General features: G+C 46.4%; 1 protein-coding gene and 1 non-coding gene across 3 annotated transcripts in view; one reads left to right on the plus strand and one right to left on the minus strand.

Moving 5' to 3' along the window:
* The window catches only part of Sbf (SET domain binding factor), a 145,780-nt gene that overhangs the window by 96,178 nt on the left and 34,648 nt on the right, over positions 1-14,954 (plus strand). For both annotated transcript variants that reach the window (XM_037421552.2, XM_075875915.1), the window contains exons 18-25: positions 3,029-3,275; positions 4,201-4,399; positions 5,124-5,257; positions 5,721-5,893; positions 8,369-8,562; positions 10,174-10,381; positions 12,303-12,383; positions 14,542-14,654. In XM_037421552.2, the coding sequence (XP_037277449.2) occupies positions 3,029-3,275; positions 4,201-4,399; positions 5,124-5,257; positions 5,721-5,893; positions 8,369-8,562; positions 10,174-10,381; positions 12,303-12,383; positions 14,542-14,654 (1,349 nt within the window). The remainder of the gene's footprint in view (positions 1-3,028; positions 3,276-4,200; positions 4,400-5,123; positions 5,258-5,720; positions 5,894-8,368; positions 8,563-10,173; positions 10,382-12,302; positions 12,384-14,541; positions 14,655-14,954) is intronic.
* TRNAK-CUU (transfer RNA lysine (anticodon CUU)) lies at positions 1,777-1,850 on the minus strand. The gene has a single exon. It is a non-coding gene; the product is annotated as a tRNA-Lys (tRNA).

The following is a 14,954-nucleotide window of genomic DNA, read 5'->3' on the forward strand; positions in this document are numbered from 1 at the left end:
ATAGTACGCAGTATTACAAAATGTACTGATAAACATGAGAAAACAAACATAACATATGCAAAATGCACAGATTAGTGCAGAAAAGCATACACCAAAATAAATTACACTAAATACACTAAATAAATAAATAAATACTATTCAGTTACTCTGAATAATATAAAAATTACCAGAGCTACTTGAGTCAGTGTTGGTAGTTCTTGTTTTTCTCCTCATGCTCATAATTTAAAGCTGTAGAAGATATAGAGCTAATCTTTTGACTAATTGTATTCTGCTGTTTAATCTCAGTCACGAGATGACGGGATAGGCTTCGCTAGTGAAGTCCTGGGCTCTTTTCAACCGTGTTATGTAAATAGTAGTATGTATGTTGTTGTATGGACAAATAAAAACTCTAATATTTTTTATGCAAATGACACCTTATCAGTTCATTAACTGCATAGTGTTTGTCATAAATTCTTGTTTTCATTAAATCCTCTTTTGCAACTACTTACACATACTAAGTACTGAAGGCCATGTTACGTTGCCTTTAATACCAATTGTGTTATAAACCATTGATGAACAGAGGCAGTATAGCATGTAAGGTGAGGCCATTACAAAAGTTGTATGGTTGGAAACACAGCGGAGTGTTTTGAAAATCCTGTAAAATATGTGGGTGTGCTGACACACCCTGTAAAGTTGTTTGCGGCGCATGGCGCATGTGTCTCGCGCATAAGCAGTATTTCGGGGTCATATATATTGAGCGGTAGGTGGCGTTGTGTTGGCAAGCGTTGATCACCACTATCATCATCATGGTTAGATTGGTAGCGCTGGTGGCGACCCCTGGCGGCAAGCCTTGGTGGTGGCACGAGAGAGTTGAGTGAGTCTTTTTTGCACGGGGCGTTTGGCGCGAACGGTTGCCTCCGTGGGTCTCCGGTGCACGGCACCGCAGGCCATCTGCCAAGGGCCCTTGTGGTGAGTCAAGCGTTGGTGCTGCTGCCTTGTGTTTATGCTGTTGAGTGTTGCGTAATTATGTGTAAAGCTGTTTTAGCATGTTTGATCTCAATTGGTTTGTGGGGTCTCGAACTTGGCGAGCGAGCCACGCCACACTCTTCGAGTGAAAGGACACAGTAGACGCGGTCGGTACAAACCAAACAACAACACAGATTTACTTAACTAATTTAGAACGGCGATATCGTCCGCCGAATCGATACATCAATCGTTATCAAGATGCTAGGACATCCTTACACAATATTACCGTACACTCCATGAGAAACACAATAGCACGAAAAACACACAATAACATGAAAAACACAATAATACACCCAAGGTGGCGTCGCCAATGCTTGACTTACCGCGGCGGCCCCCGACGCGCAACTCACGGTGCTACGCACCGGGGACCCACGCTAGAGACGACCATTCGCGGCAACTGCCACGCGCAGAAGAGACTCGCTCAGCTCTCGCTCGCCACCAAGGCTTGCCTTCCACCAGGAGTCACCGCTAGCGCTAGCACTCTATCAACCATGATGATGATAGTAGTGGTGATCAACGCAAACACAACGCCACCTACCGCCCGATGGTTGTAACCCGAAATGTGGCTTTCAGGCGAGACACGTGCGCCACCCAGCACAAACAACTTTACAGGGGGTGTCAGCACCCCTACAGATGTTATAATAATTCAGCTGACGATATCATCGATTTAAAAGCAGCTAAATAAACGTGAGTTTTGGTTTGTTTTGACCATGTCAACTGTGTCCGTTCACTCTAAAAGCGTGGAGCTCGCGACATCGAGACCCATAGTGGCGCCCAACGTGGGGCCCAAAACCCACGACCCCGAGATTAAGAGTCTCATGCTCTACCGACTGAGCTAGCTGGGCCTCTCTGAGGTGAGGGTGTGTGTGCGTGTGCTTATGTGTGTGTGTACGTGCGTGGCGCTTCTGTGCGGGCCCGGGAAAGTGCATGTTGATGTTTTGACCCATCTACGTGGACATTTATAGGTGCTTGGGGTCTTGGCCTACTGATGTCAGACAGTCCGGCTATGCCCTGTTCTCGGTCGTCGCCGAGAAGCCCTGCTGCCCCTTCCACCTTGGCTTTTTTTTTCACTTTTTCTCGCTTAGTTTCACACACACTTTTTTTTTCTCAATGTAATGCCCCACGTTGGGTGCCAGTGTAGTGTACACGTATCCCGAAGGGGTACGAGCACTAGCGTGGGTTCAGTCTTAGCGAGCCGCAGGGCAGGTGTGAATCGTTGTCGTGGCGAGAACACGGTACTGCTTGAGATCGCAACACTTTATTGCCTGCGGCAACACCAAAAACGCAGTACAGAGCCCATTACAACAAGGGTGGCGGGAAAGCAAAAAGGCTTATCTTCGCTCCAGGCGAGAAGTACTACACAGGGTTCCGCTAGCTCGTCTACGTGGGCACAGGTGATTCATGGGGACACCGGGACAAAAGGGCCCAGTTGCTCGAGCGAGGGCAAAAACTCCACTCGGGTTGGCTTCTGAGAGGTACAGGTCGGCGTAGTTTGACCACGCACTAGGTCACCGCACCACCTTTCAGCCTAGCATTCGAAAAAGGGGGCGACAAAAGGTAAGTCTGAACGAATTGGCGAAGTCTGAACGAATCCCAAACAAAGGGAGCCAACGGACGGAAAAGAAATTTGTCTTACCCCATGTCGTCCCGGAGATTTCTCTCGCTCCTCGACGTGCACGTGCAAAACGTCCCGAGAGACATTGTGTGCGGCACCACAGTCGACATCTGCTACCGGGTGAGAGGGGTTTAACGTCACTCCTCGCTCCGCCAGCGCGACAGACCACGCAGGAGGGGAGTAAATAGGCGGCAAAGTCCGCGCGAAGGGGGCGAGCTAGCCTCAATTCCCACAGATATCTGTGCACAATTAGCTGCTAAATGTGACATAGTTTTAAAATTGATGTCTTTGAATTGATTGAGCCGATATCACACACGCTGATAAGTGTGAAGAGGTACGATCACACTGTTGTCACTGTGCATTTTGTTCGGGCACTCATTTCCCTGCTGCCAATCTTTGCTCTTCCAGCGTTGCAGAGACGGACAGCGCCTGTGATGGTGAGAGCGGCTTTGGAGAGGAGGAAGCATGGGAAGCAGTTGGTGCAGGGGTAACCAAGCTTGTGGGCCGCTTCGTCGACAAGGTGTGCCACGAGAGCGGTGTCACGGAAGAGCACGTGCGTGCCCTGCACCAGATGGTGCCTGGTGTAGTGGCCATTCAGCAGGAAATGCTCGAGGCTGTCCATCGGGAGAGCAAGCGCCTGCCACCCATTCCCAAAGTGAGCCCATGGCCTTGACTGTGGTGTGGCTTCTTCTCTGTTTCTGGCCATAAGAGCATAGACTAAGTTCAAGATGTTTATCTTCTCACTTGGCACAGTAATTGTATCTGATATAGAAGGTGTACGCAAAATTTTGGCCTGAGGCTTATTTAGCTCATTAAGAAATACTTGAGCACGAATCTCCACCGTAAGTCAGATGCCTCCAATATCAGTCCATTGCTATGGGCAGCCATATATATTTCCATTTTTTAAATTGTAGAAGCCATAAAAGCACGAGGGGCCTAGATTTTGCAAAGCAGACCAGCGTGTTCTAGCAAGCATGTTTCTCCATGTTCAAACTCTATTTGTACATTTTTGCTGATAACTGTAGAAGATAGTACTGAACATTTGTTGCCTGTGCGTAACCATTATTAATGGCATCATTAAGAAAATTTTGGACAGTGCTCAGCATTAGACGAAGCGAAGGTTGATTTTTCAATTCATTTCTCGTTGTCATGGTTGTTACGAGCAGGTTATAAAAAGGAGATCAATTAAAGACGGCAGCATGGGTATATAGGACATGTTTGCACACAAGGCTTATACAATAGACTTTCAGTAAACAGAACCTGAAGGGACCGAGAAAATATGTTCCATTTAACAGGAGTTCTGTTTACTGAGAGGTGAACATGGGTGCAAAATACAAGCTCGAAACCAAGTTTTGCAGAGGCAATAGTTCCGTTTAAGCAGTAGTTCTGTTTAAGAGATTTCGGTTTACTGTACTACTGTAGAGTCTACTGTAGAGACTCTCTACTACTGTAGAGAGTCTACTGTACTAGCATACTACGATACTACATAACATATCATGTGCAAGATGAAGCAATTCACGTTTCTTGCCAGTAGCAGAGCCTTTATTTCAACCTGTTGTTCCGCTATTGCTTTTCACTAGCCCAAAATGCTCGTGCCGTGCCTGCTGCAAGGCGAAGAGTTGGCCATGGAGGGGCTGCGGTGCTACCTCATCCCGGATGGGCGTGAAGAGGGCACAGGAGCGCCAACCCTGGGTGGGCCTACGCTGTTACCTGCGGAGGGTGCCATATTTCTCACAAACTACCGTGTCATTTTCAAGGGCAGTCCTCTCGACCCATACGGTGAGCTGTTCATCTTGGCAGCGCTTCTCTCGAAAACTACATATTATGGGAGCTTGCAGGACAGGATTGAACAATGTACAGAGTTGGGAGGAAAGACTTGGGAACAGCGGGGCACTGTTTCCTTCGTGCTCTGACGTTGACGGCAGTAAAATGATGCTAGAGTGGTCCTTCATTGTACTGTGGAAGACTCTACTGGCTTTTTATAACCATTGATACTACACCTGTCTGAAAAGGAATGTGAAACTGCAGTGTGCATAGAGGCTGTGCTGTTTGCATTTCTTTTTGCCACAGTAGTACCTCTTATTTCATATCACATTCATATTTGATATATTTCATATCCGATATTGAATACTTGGCTGATTGGATGACAGAAGTGCAAGTAGCAGTGAGCACCTTTGGGAAATTGTGTTTACTTTCAAAATCTGCACGCTCTTTGTTTTGATCAATCTATCTAGAGGGAAATGAGGGAAGAAAAATATATCTGCTGCTATTGACTGCATGGAAAAATACCGTGCTAACTATAGCACCTTCCTTATGTTGCTGACTAGAGGATTACAATAACTTATTTCTCTGTTTGCACAGTCTCTGCGGTTCACGTTAAACATACCACATAGAGCTAATGAGTATTATTTTGTGATGACCCGTTTAGTGCACTTTTTGTATGTTTTTTTGCCTTTTGTTGTGTGACTCGTGTCCCGAGTTATGCATTGTGTGTTTGATACAGCGTGCGAACAGACTGTGGTGCGGAGCTTCCCGGTATCGACGCTGACCAAGGAGAAGAAGATAGCAGTCCAGTATCTGCAACATCTGGAGCAGGTGCTGCCTGAGGGTCTCCAACTGCGCTCAAACACCTTCCAGGTAATTGATGACACTTTATTAGTGTAGCTTTATAAGTTTTTGAAGTTTTCTCAGCGCACGGAATAAGGACAACAAACAAGAACTCACACAGCACTGAACTTGACAACGTACATGTGCAACACGATGAACTTACTATGTTTTGTGCATTGTGAAAACTTTGAATTACACTGCACCAACTAGCCCAAAGGTCAACCTTAGGGAGCTTTATCGATGTTGAGTTCACCTACATTGCCTTTCTGGCCACGCTGGAAATGAAATAAATAATAAATAATATATAGTGGATTAAACACTGCAAGTTTAGTGAGTTGCTTCACTAACATAATTTGTTGAGTGGGTGCTGGTGTCCTCCAATTCTGTCCCTTGTGTGTGCCACGCGTCACAGTCAAACCAATAAAGTGTGTTTTGGCATAATCTGTGGTGTGGTGGTGCGTAGTCGTGATTGGGCACGTGCCTCCTTCTGCAGCTGATGAAGGTGGCTTTTGAAGACGAAGTGACGTCTGAGAGTATCGAGGCCTTCCGCAAGCTCCTGGGCCGTGCCCACTGCCCACCCCAGTTGTTCCTGCTGTTCGCCTTCAGTGGTCACATGGCCACTCCTCCAACACCGCTGCACAAGAAGGAAAAGCATGCCACACTTACGTGAGTGGGCCATCTTTCTCGAGCCCGTTTCACACACTGCAGTGCTGCAGCATGAACAGCTGTAGAGGATAGTTGTGAAAGACATGTTTTACGCATGACGTGCAGTTGTAGGCGCGTTGCACTACAACAGCCCTTTCTCTCTTTTTGTTTTCCAGCTTTAACTGCACGCTTTTGCTGACTTGTCCGTACGTTCATCGCACCCTTTTGCTGTGGTGCAAGTGCAGATTCGCAATCCTAACTTCCATGCAAAAAGTGCTTTGTACCCTTTGAGACTGGTACCGTATTTCTCCTTTCGACACTTAAAAAAAATATGCCTGAACACTGAAAGATTAAGTACTAAAACTGATGAGCACAAAAAAGAAAAAAAGTAGGCTGTTCTTTTTGTAGTTGTCAGTTTTAGTTCTTATTTCAGCGTTCATGAATAGCCAGCTAGCCCGACAGTCTGTTCTGCCAGCAAATTCCTTGCATAGCTTTTTAAAATGTTTGCTGTTGTGTATGAGTACTTTGCATCTTGAACTAAATACAGTGGAACTTCGATTATACGACTTTCAGGGGACCACGCAAAATCGTCGTATAATCCGGGCGTCGTATAATCGAAAAACCAAGAATATAGGCACTGATGGTATAGGCACTGATGGCCATTGTTGCTCCACAACAGTTGTCACATAATGAGTAAGAAAGTCCGCGGCACAAATCTACGCTGATTTGGGTGCACGTTAAAGAACCCCAGGTGGTCGAAATTTCCGGAGACCTCCACTACGGCGTCTCTCATAATCATATGCTGGTTTTGGGACGTTAAACCCCACAAATCAATTACAAATCTACGCTGCTTCGATGAAGATAGATTAAATTACTTGAAAAAATGACATTCACGCATTTTATCGGAGGTGTGAACAAATCTTTATTCTCACCTTTTAAAAAAATCTGTGATTTTTTTCTGTGAGTTTGCCCAGCCACGATGCATCAGCTTTCTTTCGAGAGCTGCGACATCCGGCAGGAAGTCGACGATCTCGTCGCGTGCACAAGCAAACCGCCGAATGTTGTCGGCATAGCACAACACGTCCGCGTACGTCGGAACGGACGCACTAGCCTCTGCAGTTTCATCCATCTCTTCCTCGTTGGAAGTTCCCGCAGTGTCAGGACGCACAGTTTTGATAATGTCATCCAGTGACACTGCACTGCACACTGCAACGTCATCGTCGGCACCAACATAGTCCCCGAAGGATCCAGGCAGCTCCAGGTTGCCGAACTCTGGTTCGTTCCGGTTCCCGCGGCTGTCCCAAACGTAGACAGGTTCAACAATCGCCATTCAACACGTCCGGTACAACGACGCCAAATCTAGTTTAAGTTATCACATACTAGAAAGCGAGCTCGAAATTATCTGCCATGTTACCTGCTCATAGCTGTCACTACAAAGCCACCCCAAAGAAGGCAGAAAACAAAACAAAAAAAAAAGGCCCCAACGGAAGTGTGCAGTGCAATGCGACTAAGCAAAACGAATGCGCTCGGGCTGGCTCTGGACAACGTTGGCTTTGGCTAGCTATGGCCGACAGCATGTCGAAAAATCGAAGAGGCCCTGTTGTGGCAGCGCGGATAGTGTGCTAGAACGTGCGGAGGAATGAACTCGGTTCGTCGGTTTCCAGACTTTTTTTTTTCATCCGGCCGCAGTGTGCTTGCGTGGCAGCCTGCGTACGTCATCATAGGTTTTTTTTTTCTCAGACAGTCCAGCTAAGGGCGGGGCTGGCGTAAGATTGCATCGTAGAATTGAGGTTTTCAATACATTTGTTCCATGGTGTTTTTGCCGGGACCAAGCCAATTCGTCGTAAAACGCGGGTCGTCGCAGGACCGGGGGACGTATAATCGAAGTTCCACTGTAGGCAGCAGGCCGCATGTGTGAAAGGCAGGTAAGACAAGCAAGTCCTTATCTGTTGCGTTGCCTTATCAGTTGTAACCGTTCGCAGTTTAATGTTCAGTTTAATATTTATCACTTGTGTAAGGAATTGTTTATCTTATGCAATATGTACTGAATGTATTTGTAAGAGTGTGAAGGAGCATTATTGTAATGTTCACAGCTGTAGCATTGTAAAGGCTGGATTAATATAGGTCTATGCTCCACTCATAAATGTGTGTTTTGCTAGAGTACGAGCGAGACATTATTTGTGAGCTTTACATAGTCAATGTAAATGTGAACTACTTTTGGTATGGGAAGATGTCTGTCTACTAGACGCAACAGGCAAATAAAGTGCAACTTTGTGTAAAACACAATTCTCGTATATCCACACATTAGCTACACCAGGTTAATCTCTCCTGGGAGAAAAGTATGTCAACGAAACCATGCAGAATGCTTTGCCGGCAGTCTCGACCGATTTAGTATTGCTTTTTGGTTTAACTTCAAGGTATGGTGCCACGAACGTGAGACTTGGTGGCACGATTAATGGACGTATTAACAGAACAGCACTTCCTGTCGTTGAACAGTGGCAAGGCGAAGCGGCAGTTGCTGAAGACGGCCATGCGGGCAGGATTCAAGCCGCGCCCTTCATCACGCAAGCAGAAGTATGTGGTGCAGGGGCCCATGGCTGCCAGGACCCTCCCAGCGGGGGCAAGACCGCCCTACGACCACGAGGCTCCCGACCGGCCCCTCACCTTCCTTCAGGATGACGACGGCTCAGGTGAGCTGACAAAACTTGTGTCAGACAAACTTGGCAAGCCAATACGATTCTCTAAAGGATCGAGCAATTGATCGCTTAACCAATTGAACTCCTTGGTCAGCTAAGAAAATTTTGTTTCTGAGAAATCGGTGTAGATTTTCTTGTGGCTTTTCGCTGTGAACAGCAGATACTCTGTTCTTTTTTTTTGTAACTTGCTGCCCCCTTGCGAGATCTCACTGAACTGATCTGCAATATTCGGTATCCACGTGCTTAGAGTTGACTGATTCGCCCTCGCTCTCACAACTGCTGTAATTCTGGTTAGCTCAGTTGGTAGAGCGACTGCACTAGAAAGGCATCAGTTCTAGGTTTGATGTCTGAAAGAGATTAATTTTTCTTCAACTAAGAAGCTTCTTTTTCTGGTAAATCCTTGTGGATTTCTTTGTAGCTTTCTACCACATGCAGGTGGTCATCAATTTTCTATTTAAGAAATGCAGAGCTTCTTTTGAAGGGCAAGTATTTTTCATAACTACATATCGCGGATGGTTAGCATAACAAACGTAGAGGTGGACAAGTGAGCGTTGAGTACGAAAATTCACGTTTCTTTCGCATAAACTTTTTTCTTAGTCCTAGCCCTGAAATTGGGTGTTCTACGACGAAGCACTATCATGTTGACCCCCCCCCCCCCCCCTCCCCATTGCAGATCTTCGGTAGCCTTTGAAAGCACACTCTCCACTTCCGTTTGCCATCTTCAGCTTTGGCAGTAGTGGGATGTGGAGACAGGCCCTTAGATGAGAATCTTCGGCTTAGAAAAATGCCGCACAGTGTAAGCCGACAGATCCTACTGAGTCACCTCTTTACAGGATTCAAACAGTGATAACTCAAACTTTCGGTGAAATGAAAGAAGTTTTAAATTTTCAATTGGCCTGCTTTGTTTGCGATGTATCTTAAAAGCCACTTAATTCAAGGTAGCACATTGCGGAAATTCGGTTAATTTCAGATTCTTGCTTGTTCACGCCTGGAAAAGTCTGCTGACTTCGTTGCTTCGAGCTGAAAATTCACATTTTTATTTCTCTAACAGTCGCAAATAAAGCCGATTACTTGCCTACAAAATGACTGAAGTAGCCTAATCACGCGCACCAACAATCACTTCACTGAAAAAAAGAAGAGAATAGGGGGCTAAGGTTGGCCTGGCCTTGGTCTATTGTGTGCCGATCGCTTCCCAAAGTCACTTTCGCTGCAGTACATTTGTCATGCGAAAAGGCGTCGTAAGAAAGAAAAGGGGCTGCAAGCTGGCGCAGGCACAACAGTTTCGTCCCTTATTTACCCTCACGTGCGTGCGTTGCGATTGTTCATGTCTAAAAACTTTACTGGCAGTCATGCAGAGTGGTCTGTGATGTTGCTGTGGAACTGGGAAGCGGCAAACTTCACAACACCAGTTGGTATGTTGCCCTGAGTCGTATTCGTGAAAACTTCCAATAATTCAAACTTCTGATAATTCATATAAAATCTTGAAGTCTTCCCTGAGTTTAAATTATTGAGTCTACTGCATTTGACAAAAAGCTACGCTAGCTAGGATGTGTTGAGGCTTGCGAAAGCTTCCATATCTTCTTTCTTTCTACGTTTTCTTTGCAGATGATGCCGAATCCATGCCACCTCCACCACTACCGGCTGTTCCACATCTTCCCCATCGATCGCTGGAGAAAATGGGTGACACTGTGTACAGCCGCGACTGGCAGAGGCTGCACCTGGGTGCACTGGGTGCCAACTCGACCATGTCTCGAGGTCGCCCTGAGGGCTTTCGAATCAGTTCTGTCAACATGGGATACACCGTCTGCCGTAGGCAAGTAGCTATGAGATGACGTCAAGGAAAAAATTTTACGGTTAAGGCATCCTCGCTGTCTGTTGCGTGTTGTGTTGCACAGACTGTTTGTAATTACAGTCAAAACCCGCAATAACGAAATCGCCGGGGAAACCGAAAAATTTCGTTTTCGCGAGAATTTCGTTGCCGCGAGTATGAGACATAAAAACAGTGATACGGCCAGCAAAACGAAAACTTATTGCCAGAAGTCGGTCAACTTACTTTGCCGACCCTTGCTATGCAACAACTTCAAAGCTCTGCCTTCGCACTGGAAAAAGTTGTCCATTGCTACGTCGTCGTCATGTGCGCCGAAGGAGCGAAGGGTGTCCTGCATATCCAAAACAACCCACGGGTTGTTTCGGATGCGCTAGCGCGTCGTTCCTGCCCGCAGTCTCACTGTCAGCGAAATTAGGGCTAAGGCCGACTTCGATGACGCACCGCGCTCGTAGACCGCGCGCCCGCTCGTAGTAATCTGATCGTGCATCCGGTGTGGCCACTCGTAGTAATCTGACCGTGCCGCGGCTTACAACTTCGTTGCTTGCGACGAAGCACGTCGCCATGAGCGTACTAGCGCGCTATTCCTGCCCTCAGTCTCGCTGTCGGCAAAGTGAGGGCTAAAGACGACTCCGATGACGCGCCGCGCTCGTAGTAACCTGATCGCGCATCCTCCTCCTGCTCCTAACTAAAGCGTAATTATATCTTAACTGAACATCGAGCCGTGAACACGTCACGAAGTAGCAATTTTCGAGCAGCCGTGTTTTCGAGACGCACAAGCAGTAGACGACGACTCCCAGAGCGAGCATCGGGCCAATGGCGAGGCGAGCTGAGGCAACATGGTGGCCACAGCCAATCAAGGACCTCAAAACGACTTTCAAACATTTGCTTTTTATGCGCTTGTTTTTAAAGGGAGGAGCCAGTTAAGGCGGGAAAGTTAAACACGGAGAAATCCTCTTTCCGATGAGCCCAAGAAGCGGGCTCTCGACCCTGCCATCGAGAAGCACCATGGTAGAAAATTCATTAATGCGGGATCGCTGTCGAAAAACATTTCGTTGCCACGAGATACGTAATACATGGGCTTCTATGAACGTTCGTCGGGGATCCGGAAATATTTCGTCGCCGCGGGGATTTCGTACTCGCGGGGTTTCGTTATTGCGGGTTTCGACTGTATCTGGACCCGACACTGAAGGAAAATATTTAAGTTTTGTTAGGGTGGTTCTTTACCTGTGGTGGAGCATATGTCACTGCGCTCTGTGGTCCAATAAACATTTTTTTCTTTTTCTTTATTGGCAATAACAACCACTGAAAATCGCTGATGCTGTTATACCAAATGAATTGCCCACACTGAGTAGAAGACTGGACATCACCACCTTGGCTGCCGATTTTTGTGAATCATCTGGCATCTGAGAGCTCCATGGCTGTAACATGTAGGAACGACTGTGGCTTACTGCAACTTCATAACTTATTATCAAAATTTATTTAATTCACTTTTCATGTAAAAGCCGCTCGGTAATCAAATTAGATGGTCTGATGTCATTTATTAAGGTACCAACAAAACACGACAGAGGGCACTCCTCCTCTTTGTGAATTTTGTTGTTTCTCACCTACAACTGCTCTGTTCATGCCAGCAATGGTAAAGTGAATTGGTTACTATACCAGCTTCAGCTATCAATTCAGTTTAACGTAACATTTTATGTTTGTGTTCATTTAAGTCATGAATACTAGTTCAATTAATACAAATGGGATTTTGAAGCAAGAGCTTGTGCCAAGTGCACTAATGTTTTAGCGACATTTCAGTGTTATCTTCAACTTTTGGTTTTGCATGAAATTTTGTTCGATAAATTTAATGAGGTTAACTTGAAGCAACATTGCACAGTGCTAATACAAAAGAATCTTTCCCGTGCAGCTATCCGGCTCTTGTGGTGGTTCCCCAAAGCGTTCCTGATGACAGCATCCGCAAGCTGTCACGCTGCTACAGGCATGCAAGGTTAGGATTTCTTTCACCTGTTGCATTGGCTTATGCTCTGACACTCTGCAAGTAGCAGCTGTTGGATTATCAGCTCCACTGTACTATTGTGTCCAATGCTTCCAGGTGTCCTTTAAATTGGTTGTTTTACTGCAATGCATCTTCGAAGCCACTCAACTCGCCTGGTAGTCAGGTAGAGGAGAGGTTATGCACACAGAGCTTTTTCAAATTATCTGATTCTTGATGACGTTTGCTTTTACATCCCATGGAAATCATCAGGCCCAGTTCAATGTGTTGAAATTGTGCGAAGATTGCTTATACAAAGGACGTGTTTGTAAACTGACTACTGCAGCCAACTCACTGCAGTCAGTGTCTCAGTCACCCTGGCATTGTGCTGAACACAATGTCACAGCTTGACTCCAAATTGCAGCAACATGGCTGTGAAGGCAGAAAAGTGCAATGAAGGTTAACGTTTAGAAACCTCGATATGTTAACCTGGAGCCCTTCATTGTGGCACCTCTCATAGCCCCACTCTAGCTTTAATACCGTATTTACTCTATTCTACCGCGCCCTCGATTGTAACGCGCACCCAATTTCCACGACAAAAAAAAAAAAAAAAAACGTAAGACATCGATTGCAACGCGCACCCATTTTTCTCGCTGGCCCGCACGATCACACCACTCGAAAAAACGACTCCTTTTGGGAGCGTCTTTCATTTAAATATGGGGTACGGGTGAAGCTTGTGCCCATCTGACGTGTAACAGAGCATTGCAGTCACTGTAGTGTTACCGTGGACCGATGTCAGCACGCGAACTTGCTTCGCCCCCTTCTTCTCGACGGTTGTGGTGCCAGGCATGTCGAAGTAAAGAGGCGTCTGATCGGCATTCCAAATTTGCCCAAGCAAGTAGCCGTTGTTGTGCCGCAAGTTTAAGACGAACCTCTGAAAACTGTGACGCTTTTCATCGTACTCCTCCGCAAAACTTTTCGCATATGCCCGTTCCCCTTCGGAGGGAAAAGCCTTTCATCTTCATAAAGTTAGTTAGCCAGCACCTGCTCGCTTTAAACTGGCTCCGCATTAGACCTTTTTCTAAGGCTGATTGCATAGCCCGCACTTGGAGCAGTTCTGTCTTCACGGGCCGCTGTGCCGCTCGCTGCTCAAGCACATACTCGCCGAGCAGCTCTTCAATTTGCGGAAACCGACCCTGCTGTGGTCCACTGAAGCCTTTGCGTGAAGCTTTGCTGTCGACAATCTTCTCCTTTTGTTTCCGCCGGTTCTGCACGCACGTTTCGGAAACTCCGAACGACCGCGATGCGGCCCGATGCCCTTCCATGCCGTCGATGCTAATGCACAACAAGATGACGAACTCCTCAGCGCACGTACGAAGTGCCGCACATGGGAAACACATAGGCAGAAATGGCCAACCATAGGCTATGGGCCGAGGCGCCATACCGACGCGCGTAGGGGCGGCCATTTTAGAAATGTCGATGGCAATAGATTGACCGTATTCGTTTTTTTTTTTTTCGTACTCGATTTTAACGCGCATGCGATTTATGAACTCGCTTAACAGGAAAAAAGGTGCGGGTTAGATTAATTACAGTATACAGTAGAACTTCCTTGATTTGTTAAAAAATAAAGTGTGAAAAATGAATGGACGATCCAGGAAAATATATTTTCTGAATCAAACGATCTGAGTTGGGTTATTGTTAGCTTTCACGACTTCGAGCGTAGGAGGCGGGAAATCGTGTTGAGCACGAACATATCAACGAGGTTATATTAAACCAGATTAGTGAATAGACGAAATGAATGTTTGATCAAGCGGCTGGTTTATGTACAAAACTTTCTGCTTAATATGACATTGAGGATGGGGATGCATTTGTAAAGGAAACTGAAAAATTCTGAGGTTTCATATATGGCTATGAGGCAAGCAGTAGTGGAACACATGATAATAATTTTATCACTTGGTGGTCTCATGTTCTTGTAGATAAGTATATACAGGCGTTTGAAATGTGGCCATAGTGTTGGGGAAGTGATCACATGTTTGAGCAGCTGGCCCTGCAGGGCTGTTGACAAGACGGGTGATTGGTTTATGAATGCATATGAAGGCTAGATGACTTGCTGTGTTTTCTTCAGCATGCAGTTGAATTCTTGGACTTGCCGTCATTCCTGTCTGCAATGCAGGTTTCCATCGGTTTGCTGGCGTCACCCGGGCACCAAGGCACTACTGATTCGGGCCAGTGGCTTTCACGGCAAGGGCGTGATGGGCATGCTCAAGGGTCACCCGACCACCTCCAGTGGGTCTCCCTCCTCTCCTCTCCTTCTCTCTCCCTTCCGCATTGTCAGGCGACTTGTCGGTCAGTGCACAATGCTGCAGCTCTAATCACCACAACGTTGAGCTGAACGGAGCAGATAATTGAAACAAGATCTTCTCTGGACGAGAAGTGACTTCATGTTACCATATTTGCGTGATTTTAGGCTGATCCATTTTGTGTAAATTTGAAATCCGAAGTTGAGGTGTTGACTTATGGTCGAAATGGAATCTAGTCGGGCCAGTTTTGGTAGGACAAAAGAACCATTAGGGACACTGTAGCATG

The sequence above is a fragment of the Rhipicephalus microplus genome, chromosome 2, assembly GCF_043290135.1.
Source record: "Rhipicephalus microplus isolate Deutch F79 chromosome 2, USDA_Rmic, whole genome shotgun sequence".
In the NCBI taxonomy this organism is placed as follows: Eukaryota; Metazoa; Arthropoda; class Arachnida; order Ixodida; family Ixodidae; genus Rhipicephalus; species Rhipicephalus microplus.